Genomic DNA, 18,539 nt, shown 5'->3' on the forward strand with positions numbered 1-18,539 from the left:
TCAGGCTATATATACAGTAGGCACAGATATGAGTTGAATATGAAAAGATAATATCTTTAAAAAATTAAAGAATGAGAAAATTGAATGCACTGGTAGAAAGGAAAAAGGAAAGGTAGAATAGAGTAAATCATCTTATATAAAAGAGGCAAGAAAAAGCTTTTACAGTGGAGGTAAAGATGGAGAGGGGTGAGTGGGGAAGTGAATGAACCTCATCAGAATTGGCTTAAAGAGGGAATAACAAACACACTCAATTGGGTATAGAAATCTATCTTACACTAAAGAAAAGTAGGAGGGGAAGGGAATAAAATAAGGAGGAGGAAATAAAAAGGGTGAAAGATTGGGGGAGCCAATAGTCAGAAGCAGAACCCTTGTAGAGAGACAGGGTAAAATGAGAGAGAGAACAGAATAAAAAGGGATAGAAAGAAGATAGAGGGAAATATGTTTAGCGATAATAACTATGAAAAAAATAAAACAAGTTTCTCTGACAAAGGCTTTATTTCTCAAATATGTAGTCAGATCCATAAAAATAAAAGCTATTCCCCAATTGATAAATGATTAAGAGATATGAACAGTTTTCAGATGAAACAATCAAAACTATACATAGTCATGGGAGAAGGCATTCTAAATCACTATTGATTGGAGGAATGCAAATTGAGATAATTCTGAAGTACTAGCTCATGCTTATTAGATTGGCTAATAGGAAAGAAAAGGAAAATGACAAATGTTGGAAGGGATGTGGGGATAATGAAACTTTGGGTGAAGTTGCAAATTTATTCAACCATTCTGTAGAGTAATGTGGAATTATTCCCAAAGGGCAATAAAACCCTTTTAGGTTCTTTGATTTAGCAGTACCCCCACTAAGTCTTCAACCAAAAAGATATTTTTTTAATGCAAAAAAATCTCTATGATGTACAGCACTTTTCTGCTATCAGGGAGTTGGGAATTGGGAATATGTCTATCAATTGGGAAATGGCCGAACTGATTGCTATGTGATTGTGATAAAATACAGTTGTGCTATAAGAAATGATGAGTGAATGCTTTCAGAAAAACTTGGAAAGACACGAATTGATGCAAAGTGAAATGTACTGTGTACAAAGTAACAACAATTCTCTAAAATGATCAGCTGTGAATAACTTAGCGATTTTCAGCAATAAAATGATCCAAGATAACACTGAAGGACTTATAATGAAAAATGTTATTCATCCTCAGACAAAAAACTGGTGACTGAATACAGATTGAAGCATACTTTTTTACTTTGTTTTTCTTGAGGGTTCTTTTGGTCTATGTTTTCTTTCACAACATGACTAATATGACAAAATATGTTTTGCATAACTACACATATATAACCTATATCGAATTGCTTATCTGATCAATGAGGGGAGGAAGGGATGGAGACAATTTATAACAACATTTTTTAAATGAGTGTTTAAACTTGTTTTTATATCTAATGGGGAAAATAAAACACTACATAATTTTTAAAAGGAAAAAAAGTACCAAAAATTGTTGCTGATTACTTTTTATGCTCTAATGTAAGGTCTAGAAGTGCTATTCCCTTCTATTCCCTCTTCATGTCCATTTTTAATGATTTCCCTTGACATTTTAGACCTTTTTGTAGTTCTTTACATGATCTTTTAGTTCTTTACATGAAATTTGTTTTTATTCTGTCATCATCTACAATATTCCTTTTATCTTTTGATTGGCATAACATTGAATATGCAAATTAATTATAATTTTTTCTACATTGGCATAAAGCAGTAATGAATAATAAATATTGCTTCAATTATTTAACTTATTCTTTATTTCTCTAAGGAGAAGAGAAGTACTATGTGTGTTTTGGCAGAGTGACTCCATGATTCTTTGGCAAATATAATCTACCAGTCCTTGTTATACTCTTCCTTTTTAGAAGCATCCTTATATTTTGTTTTAATCTATGGTTAGAAATCTAAACCACAATCTTAATTAGATTTTTTTCTTCCTAAATCTTCTCTCCTCTGTTGATCTACTACCTTTTAGTAAGGAGCTTTCTTGCCCAAGAATTGATCATCTTTAGCAATGCTTTCCAGGTGCTTTTTACCATTATCATTTGTCCATATATGAATCACTATAAATAGAAAAGATTCATTTATTTTTTGCTATATCTTGATAACTTTTGTCACATTATGAATAGATGCCATTGGCTCATAGCACAATGCTCCACAAGTTATGTGGCTCACAAATGTTTATCTCAGTATCTTTTGGCAGGAAGTCTTTAATTGCTGTTACTCATTTCTTTTTCTAGCTCTCTGGACAATATCTTACCTGAAAAGATATGTGGATCTATAAACATTTGTAGCAACAGCTCATCCTTAATCAGTGGATACAATTCGCTCATTTTTGGGAAACCTCCTATCTGTTTCTTAGCTTCCAGACTTTGATGACCTTCCATCTCTTTCTCTATTGTGTGACATTCTTCCACCCTACAACCTTCTGACAGGATCGTGATTGTTCTCTGAATTTTTATATCCTTTTCTTTCTTTCCTTTCACATTGAAGCCATTCTTCCATTTTAAAGGAATGATTATTTCTCCCACACAGTCTGGAGAGTTGAGATATATTCCTTGAGCTACTTTTCTTCTGGGCAGGAGTCCAGCCTGTACTTTGAGCATAAAAAAAGTGAATGTTATATTCACTTGGCTAGAGAAGAAATGGAAACATCTCCGTATGAAAGTTACTGCAAAATTCACTCTGTAATCCATACTTTTTAGATGTGAGATCCTAAGCTCTTATCTTATTTTCAAGCAGTTCCCTTCTGTGATAAAATTATTGTGAGGATTTCATTCCTTTCAACACATTAGCATCTTGTTAACATCTTGAGGTGGTTAAAGTCCCTCTTGGTTCTAATCTATAGCTTGAAACTCACCTAGGTGGATAAAGCACTTTTACAAAAAGGAGAAACCAGGTGAATCACAATCCAGGATTGGATGCAAGATGCTGCCTGGTTTCTTACAGACTTTGCTGTAATTGAACAACCAAACAGATAATTGGCACCAGAGTTGGGAAACAAAGATGACTTTTTAGTGAGTATATAGTGTGTCATGTGCATGGGTTGGGGGAGAGAAGAGAGGGATAACAGTGCATTCCCACCCTGCCTCAAGCCACAGATCCCTTGGGATATGTGAAGAGCCAAAATTCTGGTTTTAAAATTGCAAGCAGAGGAAGCAAATGATTCTCAGTCTGTTTTAAAAGATCTCTACTGCTGCATTAGAGATGAGATGTCAGAAATTCAAAAAAGAAAGGAAAGGGAATAAAAGGGAAAGGCAGAAAAGGGAAGAGGAGGAGAGGAAGAAGGAAAAAGAAGAGAAGAAAAGGGAAAGGCAGACAAAATAAGAGGAAGAAAAACACAAAGGAAAAGACAAAGAAAAGAGAGAGGAAAAGAGGAAAAAAGGAGGAGGAAAAGGTTGAGAAAATAGAGTAGAAGAAAGAAAAAAGAAGGAAATTAGTAGAGGTTATCAAGAGAAACAAGATCATTGGGATTGTAGAGAAAGAAAAGAGCATCAAAGCTTGAAGGGTGAAATATACTTTTTCATTTCTTTTGTTGGTTCAGCATTTTCTGAGAAATGCCACTGGAAGCCTGAGGTACTCAACTTGGGAGAGCAGCAGGGGTCCCCCCAGAAGTGACTAACTTTAACCATCTTGGTTAAACTCTAAATGGGAAGGTCTGGCCTGAGGCTGGATTGAGGGCATCCTTACTTTGAGCACCAACAAGCTCCAAGAAGCCTCCCTCTCAGCTTCCCCAGAATTTGGTCCCAGTAAACCAACATCTCTCCACTATCCAAGCTCTTCCAAGAGAGCTTGTCTTGTCCAGAGCTTGTCCCCCAAGGGCATTGAACATTTCTCTGTCTGTGTGTCTCTATGTCTCTCTCTGTCTCTCTGTCTCCTACCCTCCTTTCTTTCCTTTCTTCTTCCCTCTTTTTTTTCCTCCCTTCCTCCCTCTCCCCTTCCTCCCTCCCTCCTTTCCTTCCTTCCTTCCTTCCTTCCTCCCCCCTCATACACATAGGGCGCTACTTCCTTTTCTTTCCTAGCTTTCTATTTGCCCTTACAACAATTTGGGATTTGCCGACATCAGGTAAAGGGAAGACATGAAAGGGCAATCATAGGGATCATTTTAGAAGTCCCTGCTGCCATCCCAGTCCTTGCCATATTCTCCTTCACTTGATCCAAAGGATAGATCGTGTTGGAATGGCTCAGTGAAGGGTTTAGGCTTTTTATTTACACTTGGAGTATCAGTCTCTGTATTTCTGGCCATCTGAAGTTACACTTACTGGTTCTGTAATATTGGAGAACAATGGATCCTGGTTGCACCTAGACTCCTCCACCCCAAAGGTGTTCCCTTACCTTACCCCAGAACTCCAGAAACAAGGTTCCCCCTATCCTCCTTTCCTATCCTCATCCCTGACACATTCTGCAGTTATTCCCTCCACAACTCCACTCCCGGGGCTAAAGCCCAGAAATCTGGAAAGCCTAATATTGCTTTAAAGCTGCAAGGCATTCAATCAAGACATTTATTACAGGTTTACTATGTGCCAGGCCCTCCGGTCCCTAATGGAGTGGGCCATTAGGAAAAGTCTCAGGATTTATGCTGTTTGAGATTCAGAGCATGGTTCCTCCCTTCCAATGGAGCTTCTCATTTCCCTCTTGGTGCACTACTTAGACAACGGTTTGTTTTGCCTTATACAACTTTGCATCTAAACCCAGAGAGCTGGAAAATCTTTCTTTTAAATTAAAATGGAAATACTGAAGGTAATCATCCTTTCCCGAGTCCCTCAAAAGGACAGGCAAACAACAGTTGGGAGGTAGCCACACACTAGGAAGCTGAGAGTGAGAGAACAAGTGGAGAATATGCTGAAGGCTTGGGATTGTGCAAAGAGTGGCCAGCTCCACCTCTGTACTCCCAAAAGTTGAAGCTCTTTTATAATCCCTGAATGACCACTGCACACCAGTAGTTGAAAACTCCTCAGCATTTGCAGAGTGAGGTCCTCCAAACTAGGAGTAGCTCAGACAGTTCTCTTTCCCAAAGCTCCCCCCTTTGATGTCCCACCCTCCTGGTCTCGAATTTGCACAGAAGGGACCCCCAAAGGATCTCCAACCCTGTATTAACACTTCCTTTGTGTCCGTCAAGCTCCCGTCCAGAGGCACACAAATCGGAAGAGCCTGATTAAGTGTCTGGGTCTGCCTGAGTGCTTGCCTGGGTAAATGTGTGATGTGTATGTATCTGTGTGTGTGTGTGAGTGGGTGGGTGAGCTCCCTCCCTCTCCGTGTGTGTGAGTGCGCCCCCCCACGTGTGTGTGCGCCCCCCAAACCACCCCAAGTGTGTGGCCGCCTGTGCGTGAGCTTGTTCGATTTTTTTAACTAAGCTCCTTTGGATAGTGTCATCTTCCATCACCCCTGTGATTGATTCCGCGAAGCTAATGGTGCGTAAAAGCGCCAGTGAGATCCGGGGCGCCTCCTATCCTGACGTCAGGAAGAGAGTTTAAAAGGGGGGAATGCGCCAGGAGATCCCACAAGCAGCTGCGGGAGAAGAGAGGTAGAGAGCCTCGGACCTGCCCAGTCCCCTCTCGAAGGTTCCGGAGTTTGGAGAACTGCGCCCTCCTCGCCCTCTCTGCGCAGGGAAGATGCTGTCCTGCCGCCTCCAGTGCGCGCTGGCCCTGCTCTCCATCACCTTGGCGGTGAGCGGCGTCAGCGCTGCTCCCTCGGACCCGAGGCTCCGCCAGTTTCTGCAGAAGTCTTTGGCCGCCGCAGCAGGGAAACAGGTATGGCCAAGTCCACGTCTCGTCTCCCTCCCCCCCCCATTCAAACCCCAAGACTCCTCCTGCAAGCCTGGAGCCACTTCCCGGTCCAGGTAGGTTCGAGGAAGCGCCCTGTCAAGTTGCACTAGGTAAATGTAGCTGGATGAAGATAAGGAGGAGGAAAAAGGGAGAGGGGGAATTTCCTGTGCGGTGGTCTCTGGAAAACATTGGTCCGGGGAGCTAAAGAAAGGAGGGAGTCAGGGAAGTAAATGAGAGTTTGAACCTGAAGCCAAGAACTTCCCGTCAGGAATTCCCAGCTCTGCCTCTTGGTCTCCTTAAGGGGTTCCAGGCTCCAGTCCCCTCCAGAAACTAAGTCGCAATCCGGGGGACTAACTGGCCAGTAGTTTGAAAAACAAGGATCCCAAGGTCAGGATTGTCCCCCTAACCACTTGTACTTAGAGGAGACAAGGGGAAGATGGAACTGTCCTCGGTGCTGAAATACTGTTGGAAAAGGGGTGGGTGCTGACTGAGCCCTCCAGGTGCCACAAACAACCCTGGGGAAAATGGAAAAGGCTGAGTGAAGAGGAAAACCATCCTAACATAATCGCCACTGCTCCTAGTCCCCCTACCTGGTTTGCAATGGAATGAGAGTCTCTCATAAAGGTACTCGGTAATCATGTTTCAGTGTTCTCAGTTAAGCATTAAGTTAAAGATAATTTTAATAAGTTGCTTACTTTTATCTAATTGTGGGCTGTTGTTATTGTTTTGCCTAATTATATTATCTATGTATTCTTCCATTCTTTAGGCACCCTAATGTAGCAGAAGATATATAGAATTTAATAAACCCGAATACTGAAAAGGGATGAAAATCTCAAAACAATGGTCACTCTAATAGAATATGATTCAACAACTGCAACATATAGAACTCGATAACATAGGCATTTATTATCTTTCTTTAAAGGAACTAGAACTCCAGAGCAAATGTTGGAATCTAGTTTTGATTTTTATTCTTGACTAGATTCTAGTTCTAAGTGTCCATTCTTGGGAATTTAATAAAAATCACAGATATTTGGGTGGTGTTGACTTTCTCCCAACAAGTTTTGTTCTGAATAACCAAATTTCTAGGTTTTGGGGTATCCTATTCAATTTGCTCTTCTCTCATCCTCTCTCCTTCATTCCTCTTCTTCCCCCATCTATTTCATATTCTCTCTCCCATTTAGGAACTGGCCAAATACTTTTTGGCAGAACTGCTGTCAGAACCCAGCCAGACAGAAAATGAGGCTCTGGAGCCCGAGGATTTGTCCAACGATCCCGAACCAGATGAGATGCGGATGGAGCTTCAGAGATCTGCTAATTCGAACCCAGCCATGGCACCCAGAGAACGCAAAGCTGGTTGCAAGAATTTCTTCTGGAAGACTTTTACCTCCTGTTAGTTTTAGAGTATTCTTGCCCATTTCAGACCTCTGAATCCCCTCCTCCAACCCCCCACCTTATTCCCCAGTTCCCTGAATCCTCAGCAAGATCATCACAATGAGAGCAAATGATTGTAAATATAAAATAAACAGTCATGGTGAAATTTAGAAACAATCAAATTTGATTTCAGATTGTTTTATTAAATCTTTCCATTTTATAGCTTGGTTTGTGATTCCAAACTAGTTCTTTACAGTATACATTCCACTTCTCACAGATGTACTATTTTAATTCTTTGTCACAATAAAGCTTATGTTTTAAATTGTAACCCTCATATTTTGATGATTTACAATTGAATTTACTTTTTAAGGAGAGAAAGCTATGCCTTTAAACTTGCATATTTGGAGGATTTCAGATGGGGAGTTGCAGCAAATATCCCCCGTAAATAAGATACCCCATTTCAAATTGTGTTTCCTTGTCGAGCTTGATGTTTGTATTTCTAGGTAGGCATGCTTGAATACACACCTGTCTGCCAAGCTGTTATGTGAAATATCCAATGTTCAAAATATAAGATGGATCTGCTTTGGAGGTCTGGGAACAGAACTTGACTTGTGTAGTTCAAATAAAATTCTGCACTTTCAAATGTGTCTCTAGTCTCTTAACATTTACATAAATGGCGCCTAATGGTTTACTGATTTTACATAATCTTCCTTCACTGTTTCGGGAGGGAAGGATATGCACTGACGATTTAAACCTTGAGTTGAAAATGTACTCCTTAAACAAGTATATTTGCTTTTTGTATTCCAGTTACTGCAGGGCTCCAACTTTTTAGGAATGACGAATGAGGGTTGTAGATTTTATTTTACCTCATCACCTAATTGGAAGACATCAGAGTACGTTCCTAGTTTAGATCTTGAATAATTTCCCCTGAATTCTCTCAATTTTGAAATTCAAGTGTAGTTGATTGAGAAGCAACTCCTTTTATTCCTGTATCTGAAAAGAGAATCCCTTTTAAAATCCAAATGGTGTATTCCAAAGATAAAAATTAGAGAATTTTAAATATGGTTACTCATAAGATTAGTATAGGCTAATGATGGGTAGTTTCCAAATATATGATGATTCGGGGAGAAACTGACTAACCACCCTTATAGTAAGCAACTTAGTTTCTGGAGGGGACTGGAGCCTGGAACCCCTTAAAATAGGACTTCACTACCATGGTAATAATTACTTGTAGCAACATGCACTGGCCTAATGGGAGATTCTTGATTAATAAATAAAACAATAGGATGTGGAATGAATCTTTGAACTGTGTATGTGGGGCTCAGCAGATCTCCACTCCTGGACGCATAAAGAGACACAGAGGATTCCAGCTTAGAATATCAAATCAAATGAAATGAAAATATCTCCAAGTCAATTGTGTATCTTTTATTTAAGAACTTTTAAGGAGAAATAATATATGCTTTCCTTTGGGGTGTGACTGAATTAAATCCTCTGGTTCAACTCGGATAAATAATATACACTCCTACTTCTGGGCTAAAGCACAGAGAACATTTCCCCAAGCTGAGCAGAGATAGGGTGAGGTGGGAGTGGGATGGAGTGGGATAGGGAGTGTTTATTTTTCAACAGAATTTTTAGTCCAGTCTGTTTCTTAATTCACAGTATAGATAAACAAATGTTATTGTACAAGCAGTGATACGGGTCCTTGTTAAGTGACAAAAGGTACTTGCAGTACAAAGGAATGGAACATTGAATGTCATCAATTATATTCATGATTATCCTAAGGATGCTCTTTAGGTGCTGAATTTCAGCCATGTATCTTTCTGCTTGTCTGCTCCTAATTCTATTAGGAAGATCTTTCTCTTTCAAAATTTCAAGCCCATCTGGATCTTTCCCAAGTTTTCTATATTGTGAAAGATCAATAAATTTAAAAGCAAAACCAAGACAAATCTCTCTACATTTGGGCAGGGCTTCAGTTTTTGTTAAAAAAATAAGAAAAAGGAAAAATAGAGATATTAAATGAAATGACTGCTGTTGCAATATTTATCTCCAAAGTGCTTAATATCTAGACATATTTCAAAGAACAATTAAAACCAGTTCTGCCCACTATTAGGGGAGCTTGAATGAAAGTTCTAGTCAGTAAGCTTGATCCAGATAATTAACCTATGCAGACAGCTTACTTGGTTGTGGATTTACCTTTCCCTCAGTGCCATCCATCTTTAAGAAATTCATCCCATCTTCCCTTTTGATTCCCTTTGGAAATCCCCAGCTTCTTCTAAAACTCAGATAAAGTGAAATTTCCTCTAAGAGCTTCCTGATCTCCCTTCCTGTTAATGGTTGCCCCCTCCTCAAATTATTTGGAGACAATATGATCTAGTTGGAAACTTCAGACACTATAGCCAAACCCTAATTCTCTAATATCTACTACTTGTGTGAGTTTAGACAAATTGGTTAATCTAGATGGGCCTCAGTTTCCTCATCTGTAAATTAAGGAGCTTCAATAAATGCCCTCTGAGTCCTGGGGGAAATTTTGCCTTTGTTTTCCCAGTACCTAAATCCCAGTGTCAGGAATATAAGAAGAACCTAACAAATGTTGGATTAGATGGTTTGTTTCCCAAGGGACAGGAAATTAGACTCATTAAATCATTGATTGCATTCAATCCTAGCATAGCCCAGAAAATCTTTAAGGTCCCTTGAAAATCTAAAGGTTATGGTTCTAGGGCCAATATCTGTTTTTCTTTGTTTTTTAAGGAGATAATTTTGTGGTTTTGCCACAGCAGACAAAACCAAATGCAACTCAAATGAACCACAAGGTTATTCTCTGAAAACAATGTAAAGCAATGATTATAATGAACAATAAATGCCAGCTCATGTTTTGTAGTTGGTCATTTGCTTAAATAAAAGACTACCTACAACAAGTCAATAGTCATGTTTCCCATTGATTTTGACTTGAGTTTGATCATGCTTTAATGTTGCTCTCATTTAGAGGCACAATGGTCCAGTAGAAAAACCACTGGTTTGGGAGCTGGAAGGTGAAAGTTCGGTTCTCACTCTGGTCTACACCTGTGTGACCATAGACAAATCACTGAAGTTCTGCAGGCCTCGGTGTTTTCATCTGTAAAAAGAGAGGATGGATTAGAGGCATCTCTGTACTTTTTGTCCAGACCCTAGCAAGCTGAAGACTTTTGTTCTGCATCATTTCACCCAAGGCTTCCCACATTTCTTCCAAATTCTTCATATTCCTCATTCATTACAGCACAGTAAAATTCCATTACACTCCGCTGTCATCATTTATGCAGCCTTTCTCCAATTGTTGGGCAAAATTTGCTCCCAGCTTTTGACTGTTTTCTATAGAGTGAATGATATCTAGATCCATACTTTATTTAATTATTAGGAAAACAAATATTTATTAAGCAAACCATTATATGCAAGGCACTGTACTGAATGCTAGACTGATCTGAATTCATCTGCCTTGGCTCAGACTAGTTCTAGGAACCTAATAGGGTATTCTGCACAACAATATTTGCAAACATATGTATGTATATGTATTTTGTGGATATTGAAATGAAATATAGGTGAGCCTGTGTAATATTTATGTAGCACCTTTAGTCCTAAACAAAGAAAGAAAAAAATGCTTAAAAGTGATAGGAAAAATGCTGATTTTTTCCCCCTGGAATTGCTGTACCTGGAAGTAGAGAGCTATTTTACTTCCAAAGACAGCATTGACTCTAATTCAGTTAAATGAACACTTATTGAGTGTTTACTGAGTACCAATCAATGTAATAGGGTAAGGATAGGGTCTGGAGTAGTGATCTGGAGCTATGTGGAGCAGGGAACTGCCTGGTGAGTACATCCCTTCTACTAATGCAGGCCAGGACTTTCTCGGCAAGTGACAGTCCTAGAGAGGTGCCCGGAACACTGGGAAGTTTAGTGACTTGTTCAGCCCACACAGATAACTCATGTCAGAGGCAGAATTTGATCTAGATCTGGTCCCACTCTCTGTCTACTACATTGCAATGCAAACACATAATCAGAACAACCCTTGATGTCAATGCATTCTACCATGGACAGAGCAGCAGCTGGGGACTGATTCTACTTACATATTCAACTGCAGCTGTATTATCATGCCTTGTTTCCTCCAAGGAAGCAAACCTCAAATCATCCCTGTCTGTCCGTTTTGTCTGCCCCTTGTCACATGTTCCTCTCAGATTATCACAGAGGATCCATTCCCAGTCCCAGGAGCTTTCCTTATTTTCTCCTAACATTTCAAGGGCATGAGTGAAGAACAGAGATTGTTACCTGGCATCTCTGGGCCTCCCCATGGGAACAGCCCATCTTCTTTTTTGTTCCTCCATTTCCCTAATAAAATTGATCACTCTGCTTCTTCTTTGATGTTCCTTATTTGGGAGACGTTGCACGTTCCTCTCCATTGTCCTCTCTGGATGCTTATTATCATACGATTCAGGTACCAATAAGCAAATGCAAGAAATCTCCAAAATAAAGAGCATTTTCAGTGGGGTGGGCCAAATCATGAATGCATCAAGGGGTGGTGGGATTAGGAAAACCCTCATGAAGTAGGTGACCCTCAAGCTGAAGGAAGCTAGAGATTTCAGTGGCCAAAGTAACGGCATGAAAAAGCCTGGCAATGGGAGATCAGATGATGTTATGTACCAGAGACAGCTAGAAAGCCAGATCAGCTAGGCCATAGAATGCATGCAGGAGAATAATGAGAAATCACTGTCAAAGGATAAATTGGCCCCAAATTTTGAAGATTTTAAATTACAGATAGAGAAGTTATCTTTTCCCTTAGGAACAATAGCAAGCCACTGCTGATTCTTGCGTAGAGGAGTATCATTGACCTGTGATTTATGTTGCTTGTTACCCTTCATAGGGTCAAAGTAACATCACTCTAGGATTCTCCATTGGATGGAATTTGGGGGACAGTTTTATTTCCTTCTTTGTACAGCAGAGGGTTGAATTAGCTAATACAATTATTCATATTCAAAGTCCATTACCAAAAACTGACTACATCTAACAAAAGAAAATAGGCGGGCAGCTAGGTGGTGCAGTAGATAGAGCACCAGCCCTGAAGTCAGGAGGACCTGAGTTCAAATTTGCCCACAGACACTTAATACTTCCTAGCTGTCTGCCCTGACTTAAGTCCAATTTGCCTCAGCAAAAAATAAATAAAAAGAAAAAAGAAAATAGGAACATTCCAGCTAAACCTATAAAGATATTTCTAAGGTTGGGAGAGTGGTTCAAAGAAAATATCTGACTGCATCAAGTCAAGAACACTAAGCAGAACCATCATGAGGAGTGAAGAACAGAGGATGATCATGGAGCTGGCCCCATCTGGCTAAAATCAAAAGAGGAACAATCCATGCAGTCAGACAGCAGAAGGCAGAAATCCCAAGGCCAGATTTTATAACCAAAGAGAAAAAAACACAATCAGGCTTCTTTATATTGAATCAGTAAATTCAAGGAAAGACTAATACTAGGGAATGAGGTTAGGGATAAAAGAAGGAGAAAGTTATCGGTGATTCCTTTTTTTAATCTCTTGCCTCCTGAATTCTCTAGGTTTTTGTTTTGTTGATCAGTGACTTACAGTTTGCCACAGACCCACGTGTGGGTATTTGTGTGTGCATGCATAATTGCATGCCCTGAAGGCGGTGTTTGGGGCAGGAAAAAATGGACAGAATTCAAGGTGGGGTCCACTTCATGTCTGCACTGACAACAGTTCGGCTCTCCCCATTGTGTCCAGGTTGTTTTTCCTCTTTTCTCTTTCTTGGTCTTTTCTTGTACAGTAGAGCCACACCCAAGAGACCACTGGCTTTTTCATCCTACTTTAAGCTTAAATTCTTTTATATGTATTGTCTCCTCTAATGAATGTGAGCTCTTTGAGGGTAGGAACTGTTTTGGCTTTTTCATTGCATCACTAACACTTAATTCTATACTTGGCATACAGTGAGTTTTTTTTTTTTAATAAATAAATGCTTTTTTTTTCATTCATTCATTTTAATTCAGGATTATATTCTAAAGTCAATATACAAGGTCATAATTTCATATAATCAAAATTAGCCTTGAAAAATCCCTTAATAGCTCTCTTTCTCTCTCCCTGGCCCTCTTCCTCTCTTCTCTCTTTTTCTTCTTTCTTCTTTCTCTCTTGTCTTTCTCTTTCTCTCCCTCTGTCTTTCTCTTCCTCCCCTTCTTCCTCCTTCCTTTTCTCTGTCTCTCTGTGTCTTTTTTTACCTTGAGGCAATTAGGGTTAAAGTGACTTGCCCAGAGTCACACAGCTAGAAAGTGTTAAGTGTCTGAGACCACATTTGAACTCAGGTCCTCCTGACTTTAGGGCTGGTGCCCTATCCATTGTGCTACCTAGCTGCCCCACCTCTGCATCTTTTTCTGTCTCCATCTCTATCTGTCTCTCTGTGTCTGTCTCTGTCTGTCTGTCTCTCCCTTTCTCTTTCTCTCTCCTTCACCTTTTACAGATTTGTGATTTCAGTGATTTGATACTCTCTATATAGATGAAGATCTACCACAATTGGTCCCTTCTAATTCTTTACAATCTTTTTCACTCTCTTCCTCTGAGTTTCACAGAGCTGCCGCCCACCTCATTGGATGTCTCCAGCCACATCTTGGCAATAATATATCTACAGGTGCTGAGACTGCCCTTGGTCTGTTAAATCTTGCTCCTTTTCTATGATCTGCCCACATCCTTTTCTGATCATGTTGTCTTGATTTTACCACGAATATCATAACTTGCATATAAGTCATCACTGATAATATGCCGAAGCCTGTACCTCTGCCATGGGAAATCACTCGGTGCTTCCAATTATTACAAGTTGCTTTCCCAAACTAGAACTAATCTTTTAAATACTAAATATCTCCCTCGTGAAGCAAAATAGTTGTAAATCATGGGATACTGCTGGTTCTGAAAAAAATAAAAATTCCCAAGGCTCTCACAAATAGATGTAGAAAATAATTCATAACTATAAAATGTGTACATATTAACAGCCCGGTTATTCTGACACATTACTTGTTCCTGCAAGTAATTGCAGAGATTGCGAATTGTCATCGCAAATGTAAATGCAAATTAAATTAAATTCATATTTGCTTTAAAGCATATAGGCTAGATGTATAGAGCATGACTCACTGTCCCTCCCTGCAGGGTCATAAGAAAGTAGTGCAGGCCAGGAAGCGAGCTTGTTCATCCTTAGTGTTTCCACAGCAAACTAAGGTCCATTAAGATGAGTAAAGTACCCTTTGAACACTAAATGATGTTATTATAGCAAACATAATTTTAAAGAAACTCAAGACATTTAAAGTAGAGTTCACACAATTAAGAGATAATGCACTCAGGGTTAATTGCTGCATAATTCTGTCTTTTATAGAGAGGAAATAAAATGTTCTAAAATCAAACTGGCTTTAATGTTGAAAGGGGCACTTAGGAAGGAGAGCAACCAATACTACATTAAAATGATTGTTTTTACTGCAGCATTTTGTTTGACCAGAAGGATTTTGCTAGAACTATGCCATGCTGTGTCTTAATACAAATATTTTGGATGCTAGAGATAAGGAGGGAGAGAGTTTTCTAGACATCAAGTATAGACTGCTTGAGGAGCAGGGAAAGAATCAAGTTTGATTTGAATTTTGAATTCATGACTGTAGGCCTATTTCCTGGCATGGTGGTCAGAATGGAAATAGGTTCAAGTTCCATCTGATTGTGTGACTCTGGGAATATCACCTAAACTCTCCTCCAATCTGGAAAATGAGACAATTGAATTCAGTGGCCTCTAATATCCCTTCCATTTCACAATCCACGATCTTCTGATCTCATGAGTCATGTGAAATAAGCAGTAAACTTGTAGATAGAAACTATATTGGGAAGATCAAGATGAGGAATTGACCTTCACCTGCTTCCCCTTCAGCTGCTTTAATGGGAGCAGCTGGAAACTTCTGGGTAGTGAGTCATGGGTTCAAATCTATGCTTTAAATGGAGGGCATTTTGACTATTTCAATAATAAGCTCTTCCATTATTTCAAATTATTCTTTTACAAACTTACTTCTCTTCCATTATATACTCTAAACCAGTTACTATTCATCTCCATCACTACTTTTTCCCAATCTGGGAAATCCTTCAAACTATGGAAGACCCTCTAGAAGTCTGAATTCTACTTTAGGAAACCCTTGAAGTTTCTCTCTCTAAAGATAGAGAACTGGGTTAGCATCAACAAGAGTGAAGAACAATTAGAAAATGCATAAATCATACAACTGGTAATATTGTTACTGCAGAGAATTTTTGAGTAATTGAAAGCAGGCTTTAAGTGCTTGCCTAAAAATGTTGAATCTCTACTGAAAAAGCTGACACAGGTAAACTCAAAGATGTTGTCATTTATTACTGGGCATTGATAGGTTTAATCAACACAGCAGATCTGCTTTTAAACCAAGTCTAAAGAGGATAATAATAAATGCATTTGTTAATTGTGGTAGATGTTAGTTGTTGGTGGTATATATACTAAGTTCTACATAACCTCTGCATTGGATACAAAACCTCTTCCAGTGAATGAGGTTTAAATGCATCAAAGAGTGAATTTGGGGAACACTAATGAAATGACATAAAGGTAACACTATACAGCAATGAAATGATGCTGCTGATGACATAAAGAATTGAGAAATAGATTAAAGGAATTGGAGTAGGTAATGAGGAAATCAAATTATTACTCTTTGCAGATGATATGATGGTATACTTAGAGAACTCCAGCGATTCTATTAAAAAGCTATTAGATATAATTCACAACTTTAGCAAAGTTGCAGGATACAAAATAAATCCCCATAAATTCTCAGCATTTTTATACATCACCAACAAAATCCAACAGCAAGAGATACAAAGAGAAATCCCATTCAAAATAACCATCAGTATCTATCTACCAAAGGAAAGTCAGGAATTATATGAGCAAAATTACAAAACACTTTCCATACAAATAAAGTCAGATTTAAATAATTGGAAAAATATTAAATGCTCTTGGATAGGTCGAGCAACTATAATAAAGATGACAATACTCCCTAAACTAATCTATGTATTTAGCGCTATACCAATCAGACTCCCAAGAAACTATTTTAATGATCTAGAAAAAATAACAACAAAATTTACATGGAAGAACAAAAGGTCAAGAATTTAATGGAATTAATGAAAAAAAAATCAAATGAAGGTGACCTAGCTGTAACTGATCTAAAGCTATATTATAAAGTAGCAGTCATCAAAACCATTTGGTATTGACTAAGAAATAGATTAGTTGATCAGTGGAATAGGTTAGGTTCACAAGACAAAACAGTCAATAACTATAGCAGTCTAGTGTTTGATAAATTCAAAGATACCAACTTTTGGGATAAGAATTCATTATTTGACAGAAACTGCTGGGAAAACTGGAAATTTGTATGGCAGAAATTAGGCATGGACCCACACTTAACACCATACATCAAGATAAGATCAAAATGGGTCCATGATTTAGGCATAAAGAATGAGATTATAAATAAATTAGAGGAACATAGGATAGTTTACCTCTCAGCCTTGTGGAGGAGGAAGGAATTTGTGACCAAAGATGAACTAGAGACCATTACTGATCACAAAATAGAAAATTTTGATTACATCAAATTAAAAAGCCTTTGTACAAACAAAACTAATGCAAACAAGATTAGAAGGGAAGCAACAAAGTGGGAAAACATTTTTACAGTTAAAGGTTTTGATAAAGGCCTCATTTCCAAAATATATTGAGACTTGACTCAAATTTATAAGAAATCAAGCCATTCTCCAACTGATAATTGGTCAAAGGATATGAATAGACAATTTTCAAATGATGAAATTGAAACTATTTCCACTCATATGAAAGAGTGTTCCAAATCACTATTGATCAGAGAAATGCACATTAAGACAACTCTGAGATACCTCTACACACCCATCAGATTGGCTAAAATGACAGGAAAAAATAATGATGAATGTTGGAGGGGATGCGGGAAAACTGGGACACTGATGCATTGTTGGTGGAGTTGTGAACAAATCCACCCATTTTTGAGAGCAATCTGGAATTATGCCCAAAAAGTTATCAATCTGTGCATATCCTTTAATACAGCAGTGTTATTACTGGGCTTATACCCCAAAGAGATACTAAAGAAGGGAAAGGGACTTGTATGTGCCAAAATGTTTATGGCAGCCCTTTTTGTGGTACCTAGAAACTGGAAAATGAATGGATGCCCATCAATTGGAGAATGGCTGAACAAGTTATAGTATATGAATGTTATGAAATATTACTGTTCTGTAAGAAATGACCAGCAGGATGAATAGAGAGAGACTTGGAAAGATTTATATGAACTGATGCTGAGTGAAATGAGCAGAACCAGGAGATTATTATATATTTCAACAATGATACTGTATGAGGATATATTCTGATAGAAGTGAATTTCTTCAAAAAAGAGAAGATCTAACTCAGTTCCAATTGATCAATGGTGGACAGAATCAGCTTCACCCAGAGTAGGAACACTGGGAAATGAATATAAACTGCTTGCATTTTTGTTTTTCTTCTCAGGTTATTTTTACCTTCTGAATCCAATTCTTCCTATGCAACAAGAGAACTGTTTGGTTCTGTACACATATATTGTACCTAGGATATACTGTAATCTATTTAACATGTAAAGGACTGCTTGCCATCTAGGGGAGAGGGTGGAGGGAGAGAAGGGAAAAGTCGGAACAGAAGTGAGTGCAAGGGATAATGCTTTAAATAATTACCCTGGCATGGGTTCTGTCAATAAAAAATAAAATGTAATTTTAAAAAGAGTGAATTTGAGGAACACTAATGAAATGACATAAAGTTAACACTATGCAGCAATGAAATGATGCTGCTGATGGAAAAAATTAATATTCAGTCATAGGACAATTAAGGGTAGCAGAAGAATTATGGAGTCTGGACATAGAAAAAGCAAAGTACATTTTAAGATAAAGTTTGGAAAATTAAGGAGAATCGATGAGACAAAGCAATACTCCTTCTTAAATAGGTTTTCTCAATGTTCCAGGAACTGTGCACCATTAGATCTAATTTGCAACCACACCACTGCGCAAAAACCGGTCTTATTAACGCTGTTATTTTGATAAATGTACCAAGAGCCTCCTGCTCAAAGTTTATGAAAACATGATCTTTTCTATTGGCCTGGAAGGCTTTTCATTGAAATGTAATCTTTCTAACCCCCTCCATTCTTTTTTTTTTTGTGCTTCCAAAAATGTAGGATGTGTATTGTTCTAGTCAAACTCCAGTTTTTAAGGATTCTCTGTACATATTTCCTTTTATTTCTATAATTCTGCACCTACTCCCTGAGTCTG

General features: G+C 38.5%; 1 protein-coding gene across 1 annotated transcript; it reads left to right on the forward strand.

Moving 5' to 3' along the window:
- Window positions 1-5,537: 5,537 nt before the first annotated feature.
- On the forward strand, window positions 5,538-7,817 carry SST (somatostatin). Its single transcript, XM_051991664.1, has 2 exons — window positions 5,538-5,788; window positions 6,985-7,817. The coding sequence occupies exons 1-2, from the start codon at window positions 5,651-5,653 to the stop codon at window positions 7,195-7,197; spliced, it is 351 nt and encodes a 116-aa protein (XP_051847624.1). The 5' UTR covers window positions 5,538-5,650; the 3' UTR covers window positions 7,198-7,817.
- The last annotated feature ends 10,722 nt before the right edge of the window (window positions 7,818-18,539 follow it).

The sequence above is a fragment of the Antechinus flavipes genome, chromosome 3 (assembly GCF_016432865.1).
Source record: "Antechinus flavipes isolate AdamAnt ecotype Samford, QLD, Australia chromosome 3, AdamAnt_v2, whole genome shotgun sequence".
NCBI classification, from domain to species: Eukaryota; Metazoa; Chordata; class Mammalia; order Dasyuromorphia; family Dasyuridae; genus Antechinus; species Antechinus flavipes.